This window comes from Neodiprion pinetum, chromosome 2, assembly GCF_021155775.2.
Source record: "Neodiprion pinetum isolate iyNeoPine1 chromosome 2, iyNeoPine1.2, whole genome shotgun sequence".
Lineage (NCBI taxonomy): Eukaryota > Metazoa > Arthropoda > Insecta > Hymenoptera > Diprionidae > Neodiprion > Neodiprion pinetum.
Window position 1 is genome coordinate 10,621,648 of NC_060233.1, and position 24,934 is coordinate 10,646,581.

The following is a 24,934-nucleotide window of genomic DNA, read 5'->3' on the forward strand; positions in this document are numbered from 1 at the left end:
TATTACTTATACTGAAACTTCGTAGAATGATAATCTTAGCACTACCATGAAGGTTAATCAGTTGCAAAGTATCAACTATGTCATGAATTTGGTAATATTGCAAATTTTTTAATATTGTTATTAAATTAGTGACGTTTACAATTTATAACTTCTTCGCAGAAAATTCAACTGAAAGAACAAATATTTATGGTCAAGTCCGAGTGTGCCAAAAAGTCAGAGGCTGTAGTACAAGATGCCATTCAGAAGTTACCTACAGACTTTCAAAATGCCGTAAATTCATGTTTTTCAGCTGCAAAAAAAAAAAAAAAGTGTGAAAGGTCGACGATATACGTTACAGTGGATATACGAGTGTATATTGATTCGTTTAAAAAATAGAACCATGTATCAATTTTTACGCATACGCAACATTTTACCTTTCCCATCAATTGATTAAATAAATAAATTTATCAGAAAAATTAGTTCGTCTGCTTATGGCTTTCAAGCTGCTACTTTTCACAGCTTGAAAGAAAGATCTGAGACAATGCAGGAAGGAGACAAACGAGGGGTGATTTTGGTTGACGAAATGAAATTGAGTGAAGGAGTATTTTTCGACCAACAATCTATGAAATTTTGCGGCTTTGTGGACTTGGGAAGACATACCCCCGATGATTTGAAAAATAAAACGGCAGATCGTGCCTTAGTTTTTAAATTTGTACCTTTCAGAGGTAGATGGGTTCAATCCTTGGGTTGCTTCCTTTCAAAGAATGCGTGTAAAAGCGAACCACTACATAAGCACATTTTAGAATGTATCGTGCTTATGGAAAATAGTGCTATATGTATTGATGCTGTTGTTATGGATGGTGCATCATAGAACCGAGGCGTTTGGGAAATTTTTGGTGTAGACGAAAACAACATCAGCTGTGAACATCCTTGCGATAGCTTGAGGCGATTACGGATGATATCAGATTTCAATCATTTACTCAAATGCTTTCGAACTTCTACGTTAGATGATAGACTTCAAGAGTTCAAGGTATAATTGATAAATAATATTTTTGTTTAGTTGCTGTTATTATTACTATTGTAAATTTTTCAGACACCTTACGGAACTGTTGAAAAACGGCATTGGGAAGCTCTCTTAGAAGAGAAAAATTATCGACAACCAAACATGAAAATTGCTTACAAACTAACATCAGAGCACTTGAAACCAAACGGCTTTCAAGCGATGAATGTTCCTCTAGCAACTGAAGTATGTATATTTCAAAATCTTTACTAATATCTACTAATAAAATAATCCTCTTTTCTTTGATTACTTTATTATAAATTATCTTACAGGTGTTTGGTCATGAGGTATCTGTTGCGATGGCACACTACCAACCAATGTGCAATAAATTAAAAGATTCGACTCCGACGCAAAAGTTTATTGATCTCATTTTCAACTTAGTCCAAGCTATGTCATCGCATATACCAGGAGATGCTTTGTACGCTAAAGATGATTGTCGTAACAAACAGGTAAGAATCATTATAAAATGAATCAAAATAATAAAATATTGTAAGTTTGTAGGTTTAATTGGAAAATAATCAATTGAGAAAGCTTTGGCTCATATTACGATAATTGGTGGCATACAAAGACGCTCAGGTATTCAATGCAAAACGTAAACTTGTTATATTACAAGTAGTTTGCAAAAATTTATCTCATCGAAATTTTTGTAGGTGAAGAACGTTTCAAAAGAAATTTAAAATACTGTGTCTGTATGCATTCATGAACTTAAGAAATTGTAAATCTGCAAATTTTTCTATTGTTTCATAATTTTTTTGTTATTGTTTTATCAATGATTTATTACACGGTCATAATGCTTCTATACTTATTTTGTATTAACGTATTTCAGGCAATACTGAAATTCCTCCAATTTTATGAAGATTGGGAAAAGTTTGAGAAGAAAATACCTGTTTCGAGGAGTACTTCAGTAGGGTTAAAAGTTACCTTACGAGCAACACTAGAAATTTTGGACATGCTCAAAGACGTTTGTGATTCTAAATATTTGATGACAGCAACTTTATCCCAAGACCCTTTGGAGGTAGTTATACAAATCAACATTGTTTTACCATTACTTATTATTATTATTATTATTATTTCCTAATGGATATTTATCTACTTTCAATTTCAGAGATTTTTTTCTGTCATGAGATATTCTTGTGGAGGAAATGATCATCCCGATCCAAAAATGTTTGCCCAAGTATATCGCTTAGCATCTTCTTGTTCCCTCATACGTCCACCAAGAGGGTGTAATGTTTCGGGCACGGATCTTCTAAAAAGTCCAAAAGTAATCGCATCTGCGATAAAACATTTTAAGGAATACGATTTAGATGCTATATTTAAAGAAAATACAGGTTGCAAGCATTCTGATTGGTGTTCAGCAAGTGAGATGGGAATAGAGGACGTGCAAAATTGCGTTGATCGCCGAAATGATACTTGCAAAACAGATTCATTTATGCCCAGTAATTGAATCAATGGAAGAATGGCTAAAAAATCCATGGTCAACTGATTGATTAATATTATGTTGTATTTTTTATTTATATTTATATTTAAATAAACATATAAATAACAATCGAAAAACGTGCGATATTTTCTTTTTAATAAAAATTACGTAATATAGGGGGGGAGGGGAGGGGCTGTGAAAAATCTTACGATTCTTTGCGACTTTCTGAATCTTTCTCGGACGACCGTAGCACGGTTGTTGATGCAACTTTCGTCTCGAGCTTGATGGCTCCGGTTCTGGTGACTTTTGAACAGCAGTAGTCGATTCTTGAGAGCTCAAAGGACAACCGGGTTTAGCTACAGCAGCTGCTTCATTCACAGCCGCTGTACACGATGATTCTTCTTGATGCAGAGATTGAGAGCGTTCTGAAGAAGTGCCTGCTTCTATTACCGTAGGTGCAGGCCATGGATTTCTTTTCAGCAGCTGCTTCATTCACAGCCGCTGTACACGATGATTCTTCTTGATGCAGAGATTGAGAGCGTTCTGAAGAAGTGCCTGCTTCTATTACCGTAGGTGCAGGCCATGGATTTCTTTCCTTTGGAGGAAGTGGTTCTGGGGTTGAGTCAGTATGTTCCACAGGTTTATACTGTGAATTTTGTACTTTTAGAGAAAGAGGTTTCAGGGCCACGGGTTCCGTAACTCTTTCGTTTTCTTCCATGGCGTCCAACGCTGCATTCAATGAATTTCCTGTCGTTTGAAAACTAAGTTTCGAGGCAGGGCCTGTACCTCCTATCGCTGCGGAAGATGAACTTCTCGTACGAAGGAGAAAAGGTTTCCGGACAGGTTCCGTAACTTCCAGAGCTGCAAACGACGAATCCTGGTCCGTTGGAGGAACAGGATTTGAGGCAAGTTCTGTAACTTCCGGAGCCGGGGCAAATGATGATTCTCGCTTGCTCGGAGATTTACGGGTATCGGGTAGATTAGCTTCAACTTCCAATGATGAAAGTGGAACTAGCCCCGCTGTCGGCCATTCGTTCAGCATGATGCTACCCAACTCGGTGTTCTCGAACCCTTCCAGAATTTCGAGCAACTCCTGATCTGCTTATCAAACAAGAAATGTTTTACTTTTACATAAAAAAAAGTTTGTTATGTTACATGGAGTATTGAAATGGAAACACTGACCAGTATAATTGTTCTCGATGTCGCTTCTGGTGCTCTGCATCCCCGAGGGAATACTTCCGTCTTTTGGTCCTTTTTTTAAATCCTTTTGAAACCCGCTCTCCGGGAGTGCCTGTAATAATTAAAGAAATAAAATTGAATGCTTATGCTACAGTTTTACTGTTGAGCTTGAAAAAGTACAACGAACATTTACCAACTCTTCATCTGCGGTGTGTAGAATTTCTTTTTTGACGTCGTGATCGTCGCTATATTTCAAGAGAGATAAATTCTTTTCTCCCGAACGTTCAATTTCTGAAGACGCAAATGAGACCTCTCATTGGAAGTTCCAACTTGATGGATATTCTTTATTTTACGCACCGCTGCGTTCCTCTGGTCGTACCACACCTGTAATATTTTATAGAAGGCGACCATCGGAAATTGTAAAGTGGTCAAGGTACAAGTTTCTTGTATGACAAATGATTTTACCGAAGAATAAATTTACTGATAAACTCACGTTTTTCCATTTCTTGGTATCTTTGGGTGCACCGTTTTTCCACAACGCGTTCAATTCTTCTGCCAACTGCTCCCACGAAGCTGAGGGATCGTGCGAACTGCCCGGCGTTCGAAATTTCCTCAGGGCAATGTGAGGATTCCGTTCGAGGTAGGCGATCATATGATCCAGTTGATACGGAGTCGCAGGAGATTGCGCCTTTACCGGGCTCCGTCCAGATTCATTCCTGTGAAAAAAAATTCAGAATAAAATTCAAACAGAGTTAAAAAGTTGTTTGATGTAAGGGAATGCATCTTCCGAAGTGATTCTCTACTTTGCCCGACGAGTGCCAGCAGGGCCCAGCGATGTACAGGTGATAGGCCGAGCGTCAGAGTCATGGCTCATTAGGGTTTTCGGTTCAGCGTTCGCCACAATCTTTTCCGAATCGACACGATGCTGGTGGATCAACTCCATGTTTGACGAAGAGCGAACATTCATTTTATTCGTTGCACGGTTTTGCGTCGTGGACACGTTGTGTACGTTGGAATGCTACAAATTAACTGGCCGTTTCGAACCATCAGTGTTATGTTGTTCCTAATTTTGACAAGCCAATGAACACTCAGTTTATGTGCGTAACGTGGCCGCAAACCAATTGTAGGTGACCTCAAGCAATAAACATGTTTACTTACATGAAAGAATTCCAGGAAATATGATGTAGCGCTGCTGACAATTGGATTAACTTGTCACTCGTACCGCTCGTGCTATGTCTCATTCTTATGTATTAATATTATTTAGATATTAGAGAAACCCGTACATATTTCACTACCAAAAGGGAGCTTCGTAGACATGGAATAAAATACCGTAGACAACCAAAGTCAATATTACAAGAGTATACATCATTTCTTCAAACTCATATCCATATCAACGGTCCGTCGACCAAGTTGTCGTGTGCGCCCTTCGGAACGTCTTGTAAGCTCCAACGAAATTAATGTTAATTTATCTATTGTGAGCCGACCAGTCGAACCAGGCTAGGGGAGAACAACACGGGCCAAAGAGTGTGAATGAAATTTAATCGGGTATTTATATTTTTCCATATTTTTATTAAGCCTTTTTCACAATAAAACATCGCTCATGAAAACAACATCGGCGTATCATTATTTGTTACCAAACCCGCACTTCAGACGTCCAAATAAATATGGTTTTTGGAACGGTCGCTAATTTCATCATTCCCACTTGAAAGTATGCTATTTCAGGTTAATGAAACGATTTTTTTTTTTTTTTTATTGAAAATTCAAATCTGCATGATTTTTTTGTGAAAAAAGATTTTTTTTCAACATTTTTTTTTTTTTATATTAATAATTACACGACTTGAAAATATTTGGCATAGTCTTACACACAAGGATTGAAAATACATTGCAGAATTTTTTTTTTTTTAATTTTTCAATTATTTCTCACTATCCTAAGTGAGTGGGGTGGATTACACCCCCAATGACTTATACGTCACAATTTGGAGGTGTGACTATTAAGGGTTAAAATTGTAATGATACGTAATAACGAACTTACCGGCGATGAAATAATTATCGGATTTAGCAACGCGACGTCAGAGTTTTCGCTACAAGATCTTCGGTGGCTCGTTGAGCGTGTCCGGAGAGCTCGTGCGCAACCGCACAGACTACACAGGATATATTTTCAGGACAAAACGGTAATCCTGACTTTTCAAAAATGGCAAAACGACGTGATTGCAATATTATCGGACATCGAACTAGATGACGATGAACGCGAAGCCGATTGGATCGAGTGTCGTCATATCAACGAGGAGTAAGAAAGAAATCGAACCGTACACATCTAATGTTACCCACACAATCGAATACACATCATTTCGGTAGCTTCTAAAAGTTTTTCAAGGATTCTGTGTGCCTGGTGGGAAGGATACGGCTATAAAAGTCTGAATTTCAGATCAGAAAGATAGTCTTGCATCTTCAGCTCTCATGAGAACTTCAAACAAAGCAGAATTAAAACAGCGAATCGATCTGTTCTTAAGACGACAAGAAATAATATGTGTGGTGACATTGATTCGTGGTTAAAGAAGCAACCAGAGGGACGAAGAAATAAGTTATTATGTCCTGGTAATTGCATCAAATGGGACGGGAAAACTGGTTACTGGCGACACATTATAGAACTTTATCTTTTTAATCCTAAGCTTTCAGACAAATTAACCTTAACCGAAGAACACGTATTTCCAACCGGAAAAACCAAAATGAGGGTAAAATTTGCTGCTCAAATTTTTAGCTGTACAGTTGCCAATGGTCTTCGGCAAATGGCAAATCATAAATTGAATGAGGGCTTAATCAATGTTATGGAGCATGTTAAAATTTGGGAAACAGCTAGTATTTTGGAAGACATTGATTTAATGTTCGACATGACTAATGGCAGTAATAAACCTACTGACCCAAAAGCTAATACAACAAGAAAACAAGTTACCACTTCATCACCTCATGACGAACAATGGAGACGATACCAAAATATAGCCGCCAGAAAATTTTGGTTTGAATACAGCACCGGTAAAAAAGTCAATACGCCGACTCCAGATGCTCTAGCTGTTACTCTTCGCTCGATGCAAGGTTTATGGGAAGATTTGCAGTCAGAAGGATTTAATCAACTAAATTTACGGTATTTAAATCAAGACGGACTTGAAAACTTCTTCGGACTCATGCGGCAGGAATGTGGCGACTGTCACCACCCGACTTGTTTGCACTTGGAAGCTGCCTTTAAAACTGCTTTGGTTACGAGATTTGCTGGTACTTATCGCCCAGGTTTTAATTGTGAAGCTGAAGAAAAATCATCGATGATTATAAATCTGGGAGATCTACTTTCACAAGATACAAATAAATTTCATGTGGCTTATCATGAAGTTGAAAACCGTTGTATTCAAGCCCCGGAGATATCTAATGATAACGCAATGTTCGCAATAGAATATTATGAAGATAAAAACCAAGCAGCTTCATCGACGAGCAACGACTGCAATGACAGCTTTCCACCTACATTACATCTTACTGATAATACGGATTGTTGCGAATACTATTTCCCAGAATTAGAAAATCTTGACGAAAAATTGGAAAGTGATAACTTTGTCCCTCTGAATAATTGTGTGGCAGCAGATATTATCGGACAAAGATTGTTAAAAAAATTAAAAATTACTGATTGTTCAATTTGTAAAGTATTATTCATTGATAATGCTGAGCAATCTGGTCTGAGTAGAGCTTTTAAAAATTACGTTTTTAAAGCTGTTGATACTTACAATAGAAATATTGTATCAAACTTGCATCACGAAGATATTGTCTCATCATGCGATGGAAGGGTACTTAATGAATGTAACTTAGATTGGTTTAATTGTTCCGATCACAGAGACACAGTAACTGGGAAATTAATTAATTCACTATCTCGATTATTAATAACAGAGTCGTGCAAGGCCTTGAATTCTAAACAAGCTCTCGTTGAAGTTCCCTCGGCAAATGCTATAAAAATTGCCCAACAAATGGGAAAAGCTAAATAGATATTAAACTTTGTGTTATATATAAAAATGATAATTTTATTTTAAAGAAATTATTATCTAATAAATTATTTATTTTTTTTATGAAATTTGTAGTTTTAAAAATAAAACTTGTGTGATATAATTTCCTTTCATTATTAAAAAAATCCTGTTCTTTGCCTTTCTTAATCCTTATTTCTGTGAATCTCTTATTCACCTTCGTAATATATTTTTTTTTTATTTTAATAATGACTTTTTAAATCAATTTTTCGTTCGTTGTCGAAAAATAATTATTACACTTTCGGTAAATTATTTTAATAATTATTTCAATTACTGTAATACTGAATTTTTAAATAAATTTTTCGTTTATTGTCGAAAAATAATTATTTTACTTTCAATAAATGATTTTAATAATTATTTCAATATTCTGTTTTTTTTAATCGTTCAAGTGTGAATATTATTAAAATTGATAATTGAAAAAAAAAATAAAAAATCTTGACCAGGATTTGAACCTTGGTCAAAAAGTTCGACATTACTACCATTACCAAGAGGCTATTTTGATAATTGGCTTGTATGAAGTTAATGTTAATGATAAACTGTTTGAAGGAGGTTTGATTATTGTTTGTAAGTATCAACAGAGGTCGTCGTAATCAACATGTACCAACTATTGTGGGAAAAAATATGAAATTCCTATAATTTTGTTAGTGAAAACTGTTATCATGTTGGCTATAGCCCAGTCCACACCGACGAATAATTTGCCTCAAAAACTGTTGAGTGTCCATACCCTGGCCGAAGCGTACATGGGACTTGCCGAGCAGATGGAGGGGACGTACAATTTATTGAGAGAGCAAGCTCCCGGAGAATAGAATGACGCTGACATCAATCATTGGATTGATGTTGGAATTGTGAATATCCAAGTTCTCCGCGATATTTCTATGCAACGAGGAACGACTGTTGGTGCGAAAATACGGATCCAACATACGATCGCACTCCTACAATCTTGAGTGACGAAGATCAGGCAGTTGCAGCAGCGCGCAGTGGTGACGGGTGGAAATATTGGTACTCCTGCGGGTGTACAATGGGATGACGTGGATAGAGCTTTTGCCAGCCGAATCAGAACGGGGGTTGTCACAAATCTCCGTCATAAAAATTTGGACGCCTTTCTGAACGATGTGCAGCGCGTCGACACCGAGAAGTTGGAGCTGATACTGCGCGAGGAGGGAAATGTGAAGGTTAACCTCGTATTATCGTGCAAATTCGAAAATGCCAAGCGCGAAGAGATCTCCACCGAAGTTAAGAGTTTCAACACCTCCAACGTGGCGATTCTTCTCCCATCGAGCGATATAAATGGTTGGTTTACACGTGCACGGGGTGATCTGCTATCAAAGGTGGAAGATTTCGAGCAACATGATTCCGGCTGGAGTATGATTGAGATCCTCAACATCGCTGTAAACATCAACCGCTATCAGCCTCTCGCCGCGGGGGTTTTACTTCAACATTCATCGAGCTGCCATTGAACATTCGACGTAAGAAGGCTGTGGTCAACGTGAGGAACGAGAATGAAGGATGTCTTTTCTGGGCTACCGGTGCAGGCCGCCGCCCGATAAACATCCACGCTGAGAGGATACATCATTATCGTAGATATATTTAGGAGTTTGACTGTACTCGTATCAATTTTCCCGCTACTCTGCGCGATGTGAAAAAGTTTGAAAAATTAAATAATTTGCGAATCAATGTATACGGGGTGGAGTCTGAAACCTTTTCAGCCCATGCTTGAGGTGAGAAAAGTGTCATCGTGCCAATTTATTTGAGTGATCATTTGAGTACCGCGAACATTGACACGATTCATCTTCTAATGGTTGAAAGTAATGACTGCCACGAAAATGATATGGCTCGCGAGTTGACATCAAGATTCTACTTTGCTTGGATTAAAGATCTTTCACGATTGGTGAGCAAACAATAGTCTGATCATAATGGTCAGCTGTCTTTATGTGACAGATGTTTGTGTCACTTCAGCGTGAAACACGCCTACGACAACCATAGAGATGATTGCATTATGTTAAATAAAGTACGCATGGAATTTCCCAAGTGTAAAGATTTAACATTTTCAAATTTTCAAAACAAAGGTACCGTCCCGTTTGTTGTTTACGCCGATCTCGAATGTATATCAGAGTCTATACCGGTTGATGAATTCCAAAATCACGTTTCAAACCGTAAAACACATGAATTTCAAAAGCATATGCCGCACAGTGTAGCATACAATGTACATTGCGCGTACGATGATACTTTATCGGAGTTCCACAGTAAACGCGGTGCCGATTGCATAGATTGGTTCATGCAGCAGCTTAAACATTTATCGAGTCAAGTAGAGTCACGCATCAAAAACATAATTCCAATGGAATCTCTTACCCTAGTGCAACGCGATCGTCACACGCGCGCAAAGAATTGTTATATTTGCGAAAAGCCGTTTATCTCTGAGGAGAAAAAGTGTCACGATCACTGTCACTTCACGGGTAAATATCGTGGTCCTGCTCATAATCGGTGTAATTTGAATTTCAGAGAGACGCATACAATTCCAATAGTTTTTCACAATTTGTCCGGTTACGATTAGCACTTTTTAATAAAATTCCTCGCCTCAACTTTTCCCGATGAAATTACACTGCTATCCATAAATAAGGAAAAATATATATCCATCACGAAACGCGCTGATGGGACAACGATGCACTCAAGATTCATCGATTCGTTTCGATTTATGGCTAGCAGCATCGATAAACTTTCCACATATTTGAATGATGCTGACAAACACATAACACGTAAATTTTATAATAATCCCGCACAATTTAGTTTGATGACCCGCTTTTCGTAGTACTGATATCAGCTCGACAATCGCATTCGTTATGCATTGGAATCTTACCGACTTTCAACCTTGTAGTTGATCTGTCATTCTAACCACTAATATATTATATAAGTGTACAACGCAGCGAGTAATATATACAAGAACCATGGAGGTTAACGAACATGACCGCTCCATGTTGAGGCTTGCGAAACTAATTTATGAATCAGGAAATACCACTCCACTAATGATTCTATATGAAGAATCTACATCACGAAACCTATTAAACGATTTTCTTATCAATACATATGGTTACAATCTACATGAAGAGTATCAACGTTTTCTAAATTCTGATACATTTGAAGTTGATCTTCTTGAAATGATGGAGGAGGAAGATGAATCTGTGCCTGAATACAACGTCAGGATAACAGTGGCTCAAATTAATGATGCCTTAAATTCCGATTCTTCGCTAAGCGACTTTTACGGTGAATCCTATGATGAATTCTCCGACTGCGACACTTATGATTTTCTGCTAGATGCAGGACTATTTTTTTCCGTTTGGAAAAAAAAAGGCGTTTTTCCCTATGAATACGTTGATTGTTGGAGGAAACTCGATGAAACGCTATTACCTGCAAAGAAGCATTTCTACTCGCACCTCTGCGATGCAAATATTTTAGACGCCGATTACGAGCACGCTAAAAATATTTAGGGGGCAATTTCGTTAGAGTCATTAGGGGGCTATTCAGATTTATATTTAAATTGACTTTTTCATATTTCGTTTTGTTTAATTTGCAGATGTATGATATACATTTATATATCAGGGTTTCAATGGCCACATCAAGCGATTTTGCTTCTTTTGGAACAATACCGACAGAAGTTAAATGTTTTGGCCAAAGGAAAAGTATCCCACATGAAATTCCGGGCTGATGTTGTTTGCAAAGTGCAAGAACATGGGCACCAACTAAGTGGGCCTCGGTGCCAATCTAAGTTTTCTGGAATGGAAAAGACATACAAAAGTACCAAGGATCAAACCAGAAATCAGGAAATTCAACTAGGACGTGGCCATATTTAACTGTAAAATTATTATTATTGTATCATTAACATCATCATTATTGATATACAATCATCGAACTTGTACTTTTTTCAGGCAATGGACGATTTAATGGGGGAGAAACCCTTTATGTCTCCTCTGTCAATGTACTCGACTGGAAGATGTACCCGTACACATTCGGAGTCAAGTGTGGGGAGTGACAGTGGGATGAGTACTTGTACGACCACAACAAGTGCGAGTAAGAAATATTCGTCGATTTTTATAAAAATATATTTTAGGTGTTCAGGTACCACAAAGAGAAAATGATTAAAATCACATGCAAAAGAGATACGAAATCGGAAATATGATAAGAATTCGATGAGACGTGAAAATAATGGTTTTTATTTTCACGTGCAAAACAACTTAACTTTATTGTTCGATTACTCGAAAACTTCGTGAAAAATAATTTTAAAAAAAGTTTCAAATGGGTAATTAGCATTGAAGACTATTGTTTTTACATTTTGTTGAATTCATATTATCTTTCATTTTAAAAAGTTACGGGGTTTTTGTTTTTTTCTTTCAGAAAAACTAAAGCGAGAAACCGTATTAGATGGTATATTACAACGAATTAAGACCATATTGTACATCTGGAAAATGTTTATTTACCCTCCGAAAGTAATATTTCGGTTGAATGAGATTCAAGTATCGATCCAAACAATGTTACTTGTGTATTTTGTGATCAAAAGACCAAAAAACATCGATCCGAGAGACTGCCTCTATTTTCAATTGGAAGAGGATTATTTCCACGATGAGACAAGGAATTTTACACGTGTTAAAACAACTCCAACAAGACAAGATCGAATTAAACAAGTGTTCATACGGGGATTTCAAAAAAGCAGCCCGAAAAGGAGAATATTACACGATGTTTATGAGAAAAAATCTACAGGCCGGATTAGCGGACATCTTATTCAACGCTTGTGTGGTCGACACCGAGGATCAGTCGTTATCGTCTGCGACCACGTCGACCATTACCACGTTGTCCACGATTGCTCCTACGGAAACGCAACATGTCGTTGTCCAGCCATCTTCGAGTTCAGGGAATTTATCGAGTTCGTCGGCCGTAGATATTCTAGACGAGTTACTTCCAGTGTCGGATATACAATCCAACACTGGATTAATCTCGCAATCTATTTCGAGAAGGAAGGGCGAAGCATTGACTACTTGGACATCGCCGGGAGAAAGTGGATACCAAGTCGTGAAACTAGATGTATACAATTACAACAAGATTTGCAATGTGGACAAGAAGAATTGGTGGAAGGTTTCGGAACTGCGCAGCACTTTCATGACCAACAGTGCAGTCGACCCGAAACATATAGCTCTACAACGTCTGATTGCGCTGGCAGCGAAAGATTTGACGGCGCTTCCGGGAGTCAAAAGAGAGGAAAGGGCGACCGGATCATCGAATTTTTACGGAAATTTCCAACAGCGCCAGTAAATCATATATTTGGTATTTCTCTATGGTATAATTCTGAATATAAGTTTTGGAATCGTCAGTCACCATTATTTCAAAGTATTATAAAAATAGTTGGTAATTTTTACAACGAACTTAGTGTTTCAGAATTAGCTGAATATTTCACCAGTTTAGAACCTCAAAATTTGATTTTCAATGCTCCAATGGGAAATGTGCAAAATTATTACTATTCACCGGAAGAATCTTTATCAATTTGTGAAAAATTAATAGATTTTCAATTTAGATCCAACAGACGAGAAATCCAAAATTTTTACGAGACTTTATTTAATGTCGTAGATCGTAAAGTGCCTAAAAAGAATTCGCTTTTCGTTTTAAGTCCGCCTAATTCCGGCAAAAATTTTTTTTTCGATGCTTTTATTCATTTTTGCATAAATTTCGGTCAAATGGGCAATTTCAATAGATACTGTACTTTTCCACTAATGGAATGTGTTGATCGACGTATAATATTATGGAACGAACCGGTTATGGAAGCCAGCGCTAGTGAAACACTTAAATGTATATTGGGCGGTGACACTTGTAATGCGAAAGTAAAGTATTTAGGTGACGCTGTCATCGGTCGAACACCCGTCATAATATTATCAAACAACGATGTATTTCCAAAAGATGAAGCATTCAGATCGAGAATATTTCAATACGAATGGAGGCAGGCATCATTTCTAAAGGATTATAAAAAGAAACCTCATCCGATGGTTGTATCTTTATTGTACAATAAATACATACAATAATTATTTCGAAATATTGAGTACACTGAATAAATCTTTCCTCGGACGTTTTCGTAATCCAGCTTCCAGACCCAACTCTGCGTCCTCTCTTTCCATCGACTCCAATGTACTGGTCACATTTCCAGGTCCGGCGTCTGTCATTCCGAATAACGTCTGACCGTCTGTATAATTGTGAGTTTCGTTTTCAACAAATGAAACTTCGTTCGGCCATGATATAGCGTTTCCGTGAGTAAACGCGGAGGATATTGAAAATTCAACGCTAGCACCGCAATCGATCTGCCAGTAACAACACGAATTCAAAAAATTTTTTTCTTCGTTAGCTGGATTCAATTGAGGGGTCGCCAATATTCCAACGTGAACTTGCGGTTGCGCATCGTACGGTGTTGTTCCTTTCGAAAAATTGAACGAACCGTAATTTTCAATTTGTCTTGCGTACTGTGATTCGACTTGATTAGTAAGGAGCGGTGGATTTTTTTCTTTTCCGAGGCCTACCAAACCGTCGTACGGTGTACCATCTGGATTTTTGTAAAATTTCAACATAGACGATCGCGCACGAATCTGATGTGATTCAACTGTAAAATCACGTCTGTCATAAGGAATGAAATGATCTTTAGCTTCACGTATCGATCCGTTTTTGGGTATATACATATATATATTGAACAACAGGTTGACCGATGGTTTGATTTATCATGAATTTATCAACTTTTTCGTCCATTCGAACTACACCAGCGTCGTGGATTTGATCAATCAAGTAGCTTTATAAATTCAAGCTACCGGAAAACCAACATTTGATAATTCGTTTATACATTTGGGGCCTTTCCACATCATGTCTTATCTTAAAGCTGTAAGAAAAGTTATAACAGATTCTGGCTTATCCAATGTTATGGTGGAAGCAACAACTTGCAATATCAATTCAAAACACCCGTGTTTGAATTAACGAAACATGGTTTCAACCATAATAGCCATATTTGTTTAAGATAAAAAAAAATATTTTGTATAGTATTATCTTCGTTACCAGCTTCCGACTTAAGCGCTTGAAACAGTAAATCAAAATCATCAAACCAACCGATGCAGCGTATGAAATGTACTAGATTACCTGGATTTGGAAATATTCTATACAAGTTAATGAAGCTGAAGCTAGCAGCCAGAGTCAGCAGCCAAACGTGATAAACTATTTGGAAATAGAAAAATGCAGTTCAGTTTTCTCCTCATAATTGTATAAAAGTATTGGGGGTTCGAGGTATCTCTCAAAATTTTGATTCTCGAACATCATTAGCTTATTTGAATGAACATTAGAACTTTTGGCTGCTAATTCTGGTTCCGAGCTTCAGCCTTGTTTCAAGTTGTACAATATTCTTATTATATCTGAACGCTATGTGTCTTTGCTTCACCTGCGGAAAATATCTTTATGACTGACGTAGGAGGAAGTTCGATAGTATCGATCAACAATCGGTATTCTATTCGGAAGTATCAGCGAGAAGACCGATACTGCTAGCTACATTTTTCCGTGTTAATGAGTCATATTGAAAAAGTATATTCAAGAAGTTGTTTTTGGTATGTATTCTTCATTCATCGACCTATCAGGAATGAATAGTTTATTCGTGAACCGTTTTAATTCTAAACTTAAATTGAAATGAAAAATTATTATGATTTCGACAGTACCGGATACTTTGTTGTCTGACAATATCGGATATAGATCAGGGTGTTATTTGTTTGTTTCGTACGTGCATAACAATGTCAGATCAAGATGGTGATGATACGGGGAGACAGAGAGGGGTTTGGAAATCAGATAACATGTATCGGGCAAAAAATGAAAATACCTTGGAAGGTAGGTACTACTGGACTTCCTCCTACTAAACTTTCGGCGATGTGATGAGAATATAATAATATTATTGTACTGTATTTTATCCGATAAATCCCTCGAAGTTTCGCAAACTATTCGATTCACCATGGATCGATTTTTTCATGTTAACATTTGATAAACACTTGTGAATATCACTACGGTAAATAAATAAGGGAGTTTCGTGACTTTCGTTGATCTAATTTTTAGTATATAGTATATATATTATATATACATAGTAGATATAGTATGTGAAAGTTGGCGTCTGCCGCCATGTGTTTTCCCTACCCTTACCTATTTGTACACATACTAAATAACTTTTTCGGAGAATCACCACCTTTTATAAAGTTCATTTACTAGTGCCTAAACATTCAACAATAGTAGGTTATTGGAAACTACGGGTTTACGTTCAGGTGTTATTACATCTCGCATCTTACGCAAAATTGGTGAGCCTAACGCTCGATCGTTTTTATTCCCACGATAATTCATGATACAAGAGTTGTCGAGAAAACTATCATTTGATTTTTTCTGGGTGCTACAGTTGAAGCGGCTACATTTTCAGCAATCGAAGTTGGGGGGTCGATATTTGTCTTTGATGTTAACGTTCGTTCTTATTCTGGGATGTAACACTGGAGTTGCTTGTTTTTGATTCCATGACATGTATTCAGCGCATTGGGCGAAGCTGACGATGTCGTTGGTTGTGCGGACTCTTTAGGATTTTCATGTCTAGCTTCCTTCTACTGACCAAGGTGCAACAGTGGACAGATCGGAGAGAAGCGTCCTTTGACTCGTAAGCTTGTGTCGTCGTACCGACGAAAGATTTGATTCTGAGAAAGATCTGACACACTCCGAGGAATCCCGCGCTCCAACTTCTGAAAGGTGATGTCAATTGATGTTCCACGGTTTTCTTCAGGAAACAAGATTCATTCGCTGCGGCGTTCTGAGCTCATGGATGAATGAATTCCACTTGTTCCTAGATTGCTTAGGTTGACGTATGTTGACGGTTTAATGGTAGGTGATTATTCCGTAGACGTCAATTTGGATGTGATTTATGATATTCTATGTTATGGTGACGTGTTGAAGTACTTCCGATAGTCGGGACCCTCAGCTTTCAATTACATGTAGTGTGACAAAATTATATGAGTCTGATGATTGACCGAAAATTATCTTATTTTGAGATTAAAATACGCTTCTTTCTTTACCAATGTCTTCGTACAACGATTTTATTTATATTGATACGTTTTCTGATTCTTAAGCTTGTGACAGTTTTATATTCAATGAATAGTTTTTTAACTTATATTTCGTTAAATTTGACCCAACAGGTTCCGTAGATTTGTTGTATTAACGGTAATGAATAACTTCTCAATAATGGCGGCGATGTACGCCTCATTCCACCATGCCTCGTGTTCAAGGTTCATGTTCAAAGATTTTAGATCTTATCTTATAAGACTTATCAGAAAAATTCTTACTATTAATTACACTTTATTATTTTGAACAAGTTGATATTTCGTAACTAAATTAATTGTTTTCGATATTTGTATAAATTATTTAGTATTGCAAATTTCTTAATTTCTAAATGTACATGTTTTGCTCTTCGTTGTTGGTCTTGCTGTACACTGATGAATCATACTCCTTAACACTATGATCTTTATACATTGTCTGCTACTTATAAACAAGTTCTTTTTTTTCGATACTTTGTTCAATAATCAATCAGCTTACATTCTAATATAACTTTCCTTTCAAAAATTAGTATCATTATAATAACTTTTGGTTGAACGAAACATACCGATGCTTTCGTCTGACACTCGCAGTTCATGAGGTAAAATTCTCCAAGCATCACGCAGACTTTCACCATGAAAGATACACGCATTTCATGACGTGGGTTCTTTTCCCGGGTGATGCCATATAATCTGACCCGTTTATTACAGATGATTTGTAAATTTGTGAAGCTTAACTCGAACGTTTGTCAATGATTTTTTCAGGGTTTGTTACTCAGGTTTGCATTTTGGTACTGGAACGTCATGATGTAAAGGAGTCATCCACGTTCCTTGTGAGTTGCTTTCGGCGAGGACAAATTTGATGTTTGCCTAGGTGAACATATCTTCAAGTTGGCGGTCGAAACAAGTTTCTTGTAAGCAAATGCATTCTTCTCGGACTCTTCGACGATCTTTAACTTCGGATGTTCGGTGCGATTCAGGTTGACACGACGCAGTTATTGCGATTTTGACTTCGCGAATGCAATGGTGACGTCTTGCTGTACCGCAACGTTATACGTGAAACTCTTCCTTTACCCGACAACTGCATTTGATTTCAGTAGTCCTTGATGTAGGATATCGTACAGAACATCATATCTATCCATGTGCTATATCCGACAACATAGTTTATTCTTCGTTGTCGATTTAGTTACCGCAGTAGAAGTGGAAAAAAATTTCCGATCGAATTCCATTGTTGTTCAGAATGTAGGTTTAGTTCTGTGTACTTTCTCAAACCGATTTTTACCTACCTAGGCAATTGTATTATCACAGGTACCATATTCGTTGTCAAATTGTATTCCTCGGCAAGTTTCGACGCAACCAGATTGTTTTACTTATAGTTTTATTTGGTTTCATGAAGGTTATAACACCATTCAGTTCAAATCAATGATATTTTGACAAATGCAAATTTGGTTCTTTACACTTTGAGTCATCAGGATTTATTAATCTTCCCTCAAAATCCTCAAAGATCGATAGTTTATAATCTCTAGCTGTGTGAATTACGATGTTCAACATTAGTGTTTTATAGTTGAGCGTGAATTGGGTAGAAGAGTTTGCATGGTATATTTTCGTAAAAACGTGAAGGTCGTTCTGATGACGGCGAAGATTTGTAGTATGTGTTTTCTTTACAAAGAATTCGATGATAGATTCAAATAAAATTTATCTCCTTCCTTCTGATTCTTTAAATCTTTGAAATTACATTTATCGACATATAGATTAGTTATGATGTACATACACGCACTTGTTATTGATTATGTTCTCTCTAATCTGACGCTTCACTTATTACGTAAACTTATTATCTGAAAATGGATGCATTCTAATTCCAGTACTTGTACGCTAAATAAAAAAAACCAGGATAAAGTGGGGCAAGTGAAAATCCATTTAAAAAAATATATATTTTTTTACATATTTGGTATTGCTTCTCCACTTTGCCCCAAAAAACGATTTCTTTTTTCTTTGGGGTACTTTAAAAGTCAAATATTTTCGTTAATCAGTAATGAAAAAATATATAAAAACATCATTTGAATGATAATGTTCATTCTTAAAGTTTCCCACTCTATCCCAGCCTATCTTATTTCCTGAAGTTTTATTAAACCCAATCGTAATAATTACGCTCGCCTTATAACGGCGAATTAAGTATTGGCGTTCAATGGCTATGTTGTATGAAATATTTCACAAACCTGTCTTAACTGCTTTCATGCTTTTGAAAATCAGTCAGCAACATTATATATATATATTGTATAACAGGTTTCTCGTTTATACTATTGATCTTATTAATAATAATATTCTGCACTTAAAAATAACAGTTCCATGTAGAGTCAGGCTCAACAAAATAAGCTACTCAATTTACAGTCAACTTATCTTCGTACCCTCATCGAAACCCTACATTTTTCCGTGTCCTTCTATAAGGTACTGTTTTATTTTTGTACATCTTTTCTCCGTTACTTTCTCATACACATTGTCGTTTGAATTTTTGATTATCGCAATGGTTATTGAAGCAATTCATTTACCCGGAATTCTGTATGGCTATTATGGCATCTTCGTAACGGCTTTTGCATGCAATATGTCCATTTCGACGCGAGGGTAAATTGTTGTTCTGATTCACGTATTTTTGAAATTCTTTCACCATATTAATACTCTTACCTGCATTTTACAAAGATGTTCCAGCGTATACTAGTTATTTCTAAAAATACAGTGGGATAGGTTTTCTTTTTCTAATCACCATCAAGCTGAGCACTTGCAAAATCAAAATACTGATCAAACTTGTACATAAAATTGCAAAACCTCATTCAATTGATTTGCGAAAATCCTATCACAAAATCTCTGACATATTTCTATCACCAGTCAGCCTTAATATTTGATTTTCAACAACAATTTTCAATGAAATTCCAACTTACGTCATAAGAAAATAGAACTTACAGGTGAGAGTAAGAATTTCAAACACCTCAAAAACATGCAATTTTCAATTTGTTTGATCAAAATTAGGTTCATATTCTTAGAAAATATGTTTTTGATGAAAAAAAAAAAATCCTGATGATTACAGATAAAAATTGCGACGTCAGGGATGTACGCCAGCCAAATGCTCGGATGGCAATCGCCCATGGACTGCACGCGGTAACTCCACTATTTCCGGCGGAAATCGTTTGAAAAAATTTTGAAGTGTACTTGAAAACATAAATAAAATATCCTCCAAGTTTAAACAATTTGACAAAAATCAGTTAGTCGAGAACCATCGCGAAGGCACTACACTCCTCCGGTTCTCTATCGTAGTATTAATTCCCTCAGACGTACTTCAGTCTGCTGTAGAATAATCAGTCAGAGTTCAGTCAAATAATATTAGGCACTTTAACTGTAACCGATACGTGTAGATTGCATTTCCGAATAAATTATTTGTTTGTTTAAATGTGATTTAATATTCACGATAAGAAAATAATACGCCCCCGGGACACTTATCCTAGGGTACGAACAACGTAAGTAAAGGTAAAGAGCGAACTGGCATTGTGACTAAAATAATCAACGGAAAAATACGGTTCATTCATCGAACTTTTATGGAATATACTGTAGCCGATTGTTCGATTCAAAATCTCTAAGGAACGGAAGATAACAGCTCATATTTGCAATTACGAGTGTTCATTATCCATCAAGTTCTGCATCAATCAAAGTGTAACGTGTCTTTTTCAATGTTCTACGGTCTGAATGTAATGGTCGGTGAGCTCGAAATACAAAGCTCTTTTCCGGGAAACAAAATTTGGCATCTTCCGAAGCGACCACCAGAATGACAGTACATTAATAAGTGAATAAAGTCGGAGATTATTCCCGCGGGTAGGTTTCACTTAAAGTCATCACCCAAGGCAACATTCGACTTTCATTCCTGTATTGCATACAGGATTTTATTTCCGACTCAACTTAAACCACATCAATGACTCGAAAATAGGGACCCGCAGTATTGCGGTGAAAAACAGCATGGAATTTTTCAGAAGTGACGAATTCATAGACGTTTTATTTAAACTCAAGTTCGGAGGCAGGTCGCGTGGATGTGGTTCCTCCGACGCGTATTCCGATCTCGAGAGTCTATGGATCAGTCATGAGCGCATGTTCTTTTCATAGAACATGATACGATCAATTGCAGTGCGAGTTTAATTTACGCGAGAAGGATGGTAAGACAAGAAAATATATGGCTTTCAATAGGACACAAATTTCATGTTAAGCCTAACTTCAGACTAGCCAAAAGACTTGAAATTTATGCCAAACGTAATGAATACGACATAAATTACGTTTTTCTATCTACCATAGAAATAGATCATGAATCGCCTTTCCATTACTTCCTGTTATGGAGAGCAGCAGAAGAAACCTTAACGTACGGAACGATGCCTCTATATAGGTGGTATCATTTCTTCTCGAGCAGTTTTACATTCTAAAGAACTAGAATATATATGCGAAATAGTAGAAACCGTCGAAAAGAATTTCAAAAGGCCGCCTGTTATCATAACCAGACGTGATCATTCGCTACTCAAAAAAGTTAATCTTTATTATAACATGTCTAATATATTAGAATGTTTATTAAATATCTTTGAACTTCGTATTTCACAGACCCAAACTTCAGTAAAACTTAATGGCGTTATTTTCAAAATTTCAGATCTGTGTGATGAACTAGCGATAGTTATCCCAATTGAGCCAAAGAATAGAATTAAAGCTATAAGAGGATATATTAATTTTGTGGTTCGACGCTCAGGTACGATGGGTGAGAAAGTAGTCTATAAACACGAAGACTCTAATCTTTACTTACAAAACTTTACGAAACTTTACAGTTACTTGCGGGTGAAATTAAGAACGGAGATTAAAAATAAAAAAATTCGTTCTCTCTGCAGAATCCCTCCGACCTAGAAAGGAAATGCGTGTGTCATATGTTTCATTAAATAGAGAGAATGTGTCATTGAATATTGCACAATCATGAAATATCAATATCTACTCGCACAGGTAAATCCTTTAATCAAATTTCAAGGAATGTAATAAATTTCAACTTTATTCGTCGAAATGTTACGAATTTGTTGAATGCTTTGAAAATTTTTCATTAAAAATCATTATAAATTTTTTTATTCCTGCGTAAGTGTGATCATTTTATCGGTTTGAAAGGTAGAATATTATTGAAAGTCAACATTATGCCCGGACAGATGATCCAAAAGGATAGGCACTGGATACCCAAAGGTAGTGGTATTATTTATAGAGGCATAAAAAAATCAGAGCCGTACAATTGTTTATCCGTACCTAAATTACGACGCGTGAGATGAAGAGAAGTATGATGAAGACGATTATAACAGCCGTACGGAAGCAGGAAAAAAATAATTTCTTACCAAAAACAAGCCTAGAAAGCAAAAAAGGTATCTGCTTGTTACAGTGCTCAATCTGTACAAAAAAATTTTGGCCGATAACTTCAAAATTAGTTATCAAAGAAGAAAGTACTACAAGACGTACAGTCTGGAGCACAATATCGTACGGTGCATAATTCCTAGATGCAGCATCAGGTGAGAATAGGAATTTCGACATTGCAATGTCAACCTGATGCATTGAGATGCATTTGGCTCAGAATGCTGTTGGATTTTTTCACCACTAACGATGGTCGCCAGCCTCCTGGCACGCTTCTGGATAAGGTCTAGGCATGAATTTCTGCAAAATAAGACGCTCAGGTGTTGCAGAAAGATAGAAAAACGCTGCAGAGCTAACGAACATCTTGGCGCAAAACTTCGACTTCTAGTAACGTAACGTCGATCCTAAGGCTAGTGTCATCGTCAACAATCTACCATATCTGTGATTTTACGTGTTCTTCTCAGGAGTGAAAATCTCTGCTATCGGCTGTAGCTTTTACTCTGAAGACCGGGAAGACGGGAGACGCGCTCATATACTCCATGACCAGCGCGATGCTGACGCAAACAAATGAAGCAGTTACATTACGCCGTATCGGGCGCTCAGTTTTGTAAACTGATTTTCCGGGTTGTGGGCTATTATTATTCCTCAACCACATCCGCTGTGCAACTGATTAAAAGGCGAAGTATACTCCACGATATGAACAAACGTTACTAAACGATCCGAATATGGGAACATGAACGACCCTAACAATTACATTTTCCTATTAAAAGAGGCATTTTATGGCTACCAAAATTGCAAACGGTAATGACCCTTACGTACTTCACGCGATACCAAGGACGGCGCATTGTCAACGAGTTCATGACCGTTGGTTGTCATAGCGAACCGGAGCACCTCATCATGCTGTTTTACAAAAATGCACACTACCATCACCCGAGCACAGCTGCCAAGCAACGGCAGGCAAGCTGGGTGCCGTGAATTCTGGTGAGCATGTTCAAAATAATCAAAATATTTCAAACTCTTTATTAGAAAATACAATGCGCAGAAAAAGTTTGAGAACCATGAGGATAATACTTATCATTATACATATTCCATATCTGTTCCTCGAACAGATCTTAGTTGTATTCTCATAAGCATTAGCATTATATTTATTTTACTCACCCCACTGTGACAATACTTTTGTTTGCCACTGTACGAGATAATATTCTCAAGCTACAATCTCTGACGCACAACCAATTTTCCTCTCCACGATTTTTAAACTTATTTAAATATTCATGGCACAAAATTGGATACGTCTATACTAGACCGCCCCGTTTTCAAAGTCCATCGGAATTTTTTTACGAAACAGACTCGACATTACAGTGTTCATGTATGTGGCGAGGTCGCAATAATCACGTGCGCTTGGTGTAGAAAACCACTTTGTTTGAAACAATTTTTTTTACAGAATCTCATTATTGCCATGACTTTATTCCGCAGAGGAACCATTCGTATCAGCAAGGATTGTTACAATGAAACCAACAAAATATAACTATCATTGTATATGTAGGAATTCACTATCGTTGTACCGTTCAAATAAAAGAAAAAAAAAAAAACAGTTTTATTGCATAAGTAATAAATAAAGATTTCAGTTATTATTCGATGTATGGAATCAACATATATTCATTTAAATATAAACGAAAATTTTTTTTTTATTTCTGTTGACCTTTTATTGATACTAATCGTATGATCTTATACCGCTAGGAATCCGATGCGAATTTGTAATTATTCATTTACTCCATCTCTCTTTATCATGTATCAAGCCTTGCCAAATTAGCATGCGTAAGTCGCTGATGTAATAGTCAGAACTTTTTTACCGTGCATGTGGAATGTGGACAAACTTTTTGAACGACTGTACACTGTACGATAAAGAAAGAGAGAAAGAGAGCGATGGTCACATTTCTCGCCTCTCTTTCGTTGCACGGATGGCAATTGCATTCATATACGATACCGGGGATCGTTTCATTTATATTCTTTCTTCTTACTCCATTGACTCGTCCCTATTCTTTTCTTAATCTCTACTCTTGCATACCTTTTCATATGTGTGTACGTCATCCAGTCCGTATGCGCGTTCCGTCCCTCTTTCTGTCTCCCGAAGTACATATGCGTGTAACTTTCACCGCATTCAATTTTCTTTTTTCACTCACAAACCGCTCTCGGGCCTTTTGTTTTACAGAGCTAATCACGCAGAATATTATTATTTTCGTTAGAATTAGCGTTGTTCTCCAAGTCGGTCGTCAATGTTTCAAGGGAAAATGCTTCAATTCAGAATACGAGATTCTAACCTTACCCACGCGTACAGTACAAATCAGCCATTTCGCTTCGTCTCCGCTTCTCGCCCCTTATTTCGCTTCTATCGCTTCGACGCTCTTGATTACTGCGCATGCGTCGGATCCTCGACGCTACCACTATGGGTACAATGACGTGACATCGACGAAATAAGCGGTGGTACCTTTCGTTGTTTCTCTTTCTCCGTGGCCGTGATCATATATTTATGTATATATATATATATATATATATTATATTACGCCTGTGTATTTTTCGTACTAAATTGACGGTCAATTTAAATCAAATGAGTAGATGAGAAATACGCAGAAACCTTAGCGTTCCGTTGACTGAAGACTATAAAGACAGTAGTTACCCCTGGGTAAATTTTTGTGCATCAGTTTTCGGCGGGCAAGTGGGCCCAGGTGGG

At 37.0% G+C, this 24,934-nt stretch overlaps 4 protein-coding genes across 8 annotated transcripts; 3 read left to right on the forward strand and 1 right to left on the reverse strand.

Moving 5' to 3' along the window:
- Positions 1 to 598: 598 nt before the first annotated feature.
- LOC124212503 (uncharacterized) lies at positions 599 to 24,563 on the reverse strand. 5 transcript variants are annotated; one of them, XR_011176488.1, is made up of 6 exons: positions 4,439 to 5,585; positions 4,129 to 4,351; positions 3,823 to 4,019; positions 3,639 to 3,747; positions 2,666 to 3,554; positions 599 to 2,285 (listed from the first exon to the last, which is right to left on the reverse strand). XR_011176488.1 is itself a non-coding variant. In XM_069133834.1 (5 exons), the coding sequence occupies exons 4-5, from the start codon at positions 3,676 to 3,678 to the stop codon at positions 2,827 to 2,829; spliced, it is 768 nt and encodes a 255-aa protein (XP_068989935.1). In that variant the 5' UTR covers positions 3,679 to 3,747; positions 3,823 to 4,019; positions 4,129 to 4,351; positions 24,272 to 24,563; the 3' UTR covers positions 599 to 2,826. The 5 variants fall into 5 exon arrangements, 3 of the variants coding, with proteins under 3 accessions (XP_068989935.1, XP_068989936.1, XP_068989934.1); XR_011176489.1 differs by having other exon boundaries at positions 599 to 2,310; XM_069133834.1 differs by lacking the exon at positions 4,439 to 5,585 and adding an exon at positions 24,272 to 24,563 and having other exon boundaries at positions 599 to 3,554.
- LOC124212502 (uncharacterized) lies at positions 875 to 2,483 on the forward strand. The gene is made up of 5 exons (XM_046612602.2): positions 875 to 1,009; positions 1,073 to 1,225; positions 1,312 to 1,488; positions 1,866 to 2,054; positions 2,145 to 2,483. The coding sequence occupies exons 1-5, from the start codon at positions 935 to 937 to the stop codon at positions 2,481 to 2,483; spliced, it is 933 nt and encodes a 310-aa protein (XP_046468558.1). The 5' UTR covers positions 875 to 934.
- LOC124212500 (uncharacterized) lies at positions 5,814 to 7,789 on the forward strand. The gene has a single exon (XM_046612595.2). The coding sequence runs from the start codon at positions 6,161 to 6,163 to the stop codon at positions 7,655 to 7,657; it is 1,497 nt and encodes a 498-aa protein (XP_046468551.1). The 5' UTR covers positions 5,814 to 6,160; the 3' UTR covers positions 7,658 to 7,789.
- LOC124211255 (uncharacterized) lies at positions 11,035 to 13,752 on the forward strand. The gene is made up of 3 exons (XM_046610121.2): positions 11,035 to 11,540; positions 11,614 to 11,755; positions 12,080 to 13,752. Exons 2-3 carry the CDS (start codon positions 11,617 to 11,619, stop codon positions 13,750 to 13,752), a joined length of 1,812 nt encoding a protein of 603 aa, XP_046466077.1. The 5' UTR covers positions 11,035 to 11,540; positions 11,614 to 11,616.
- Positions 24,564 to 24,934: the final 371 nt, after the last annotated feature.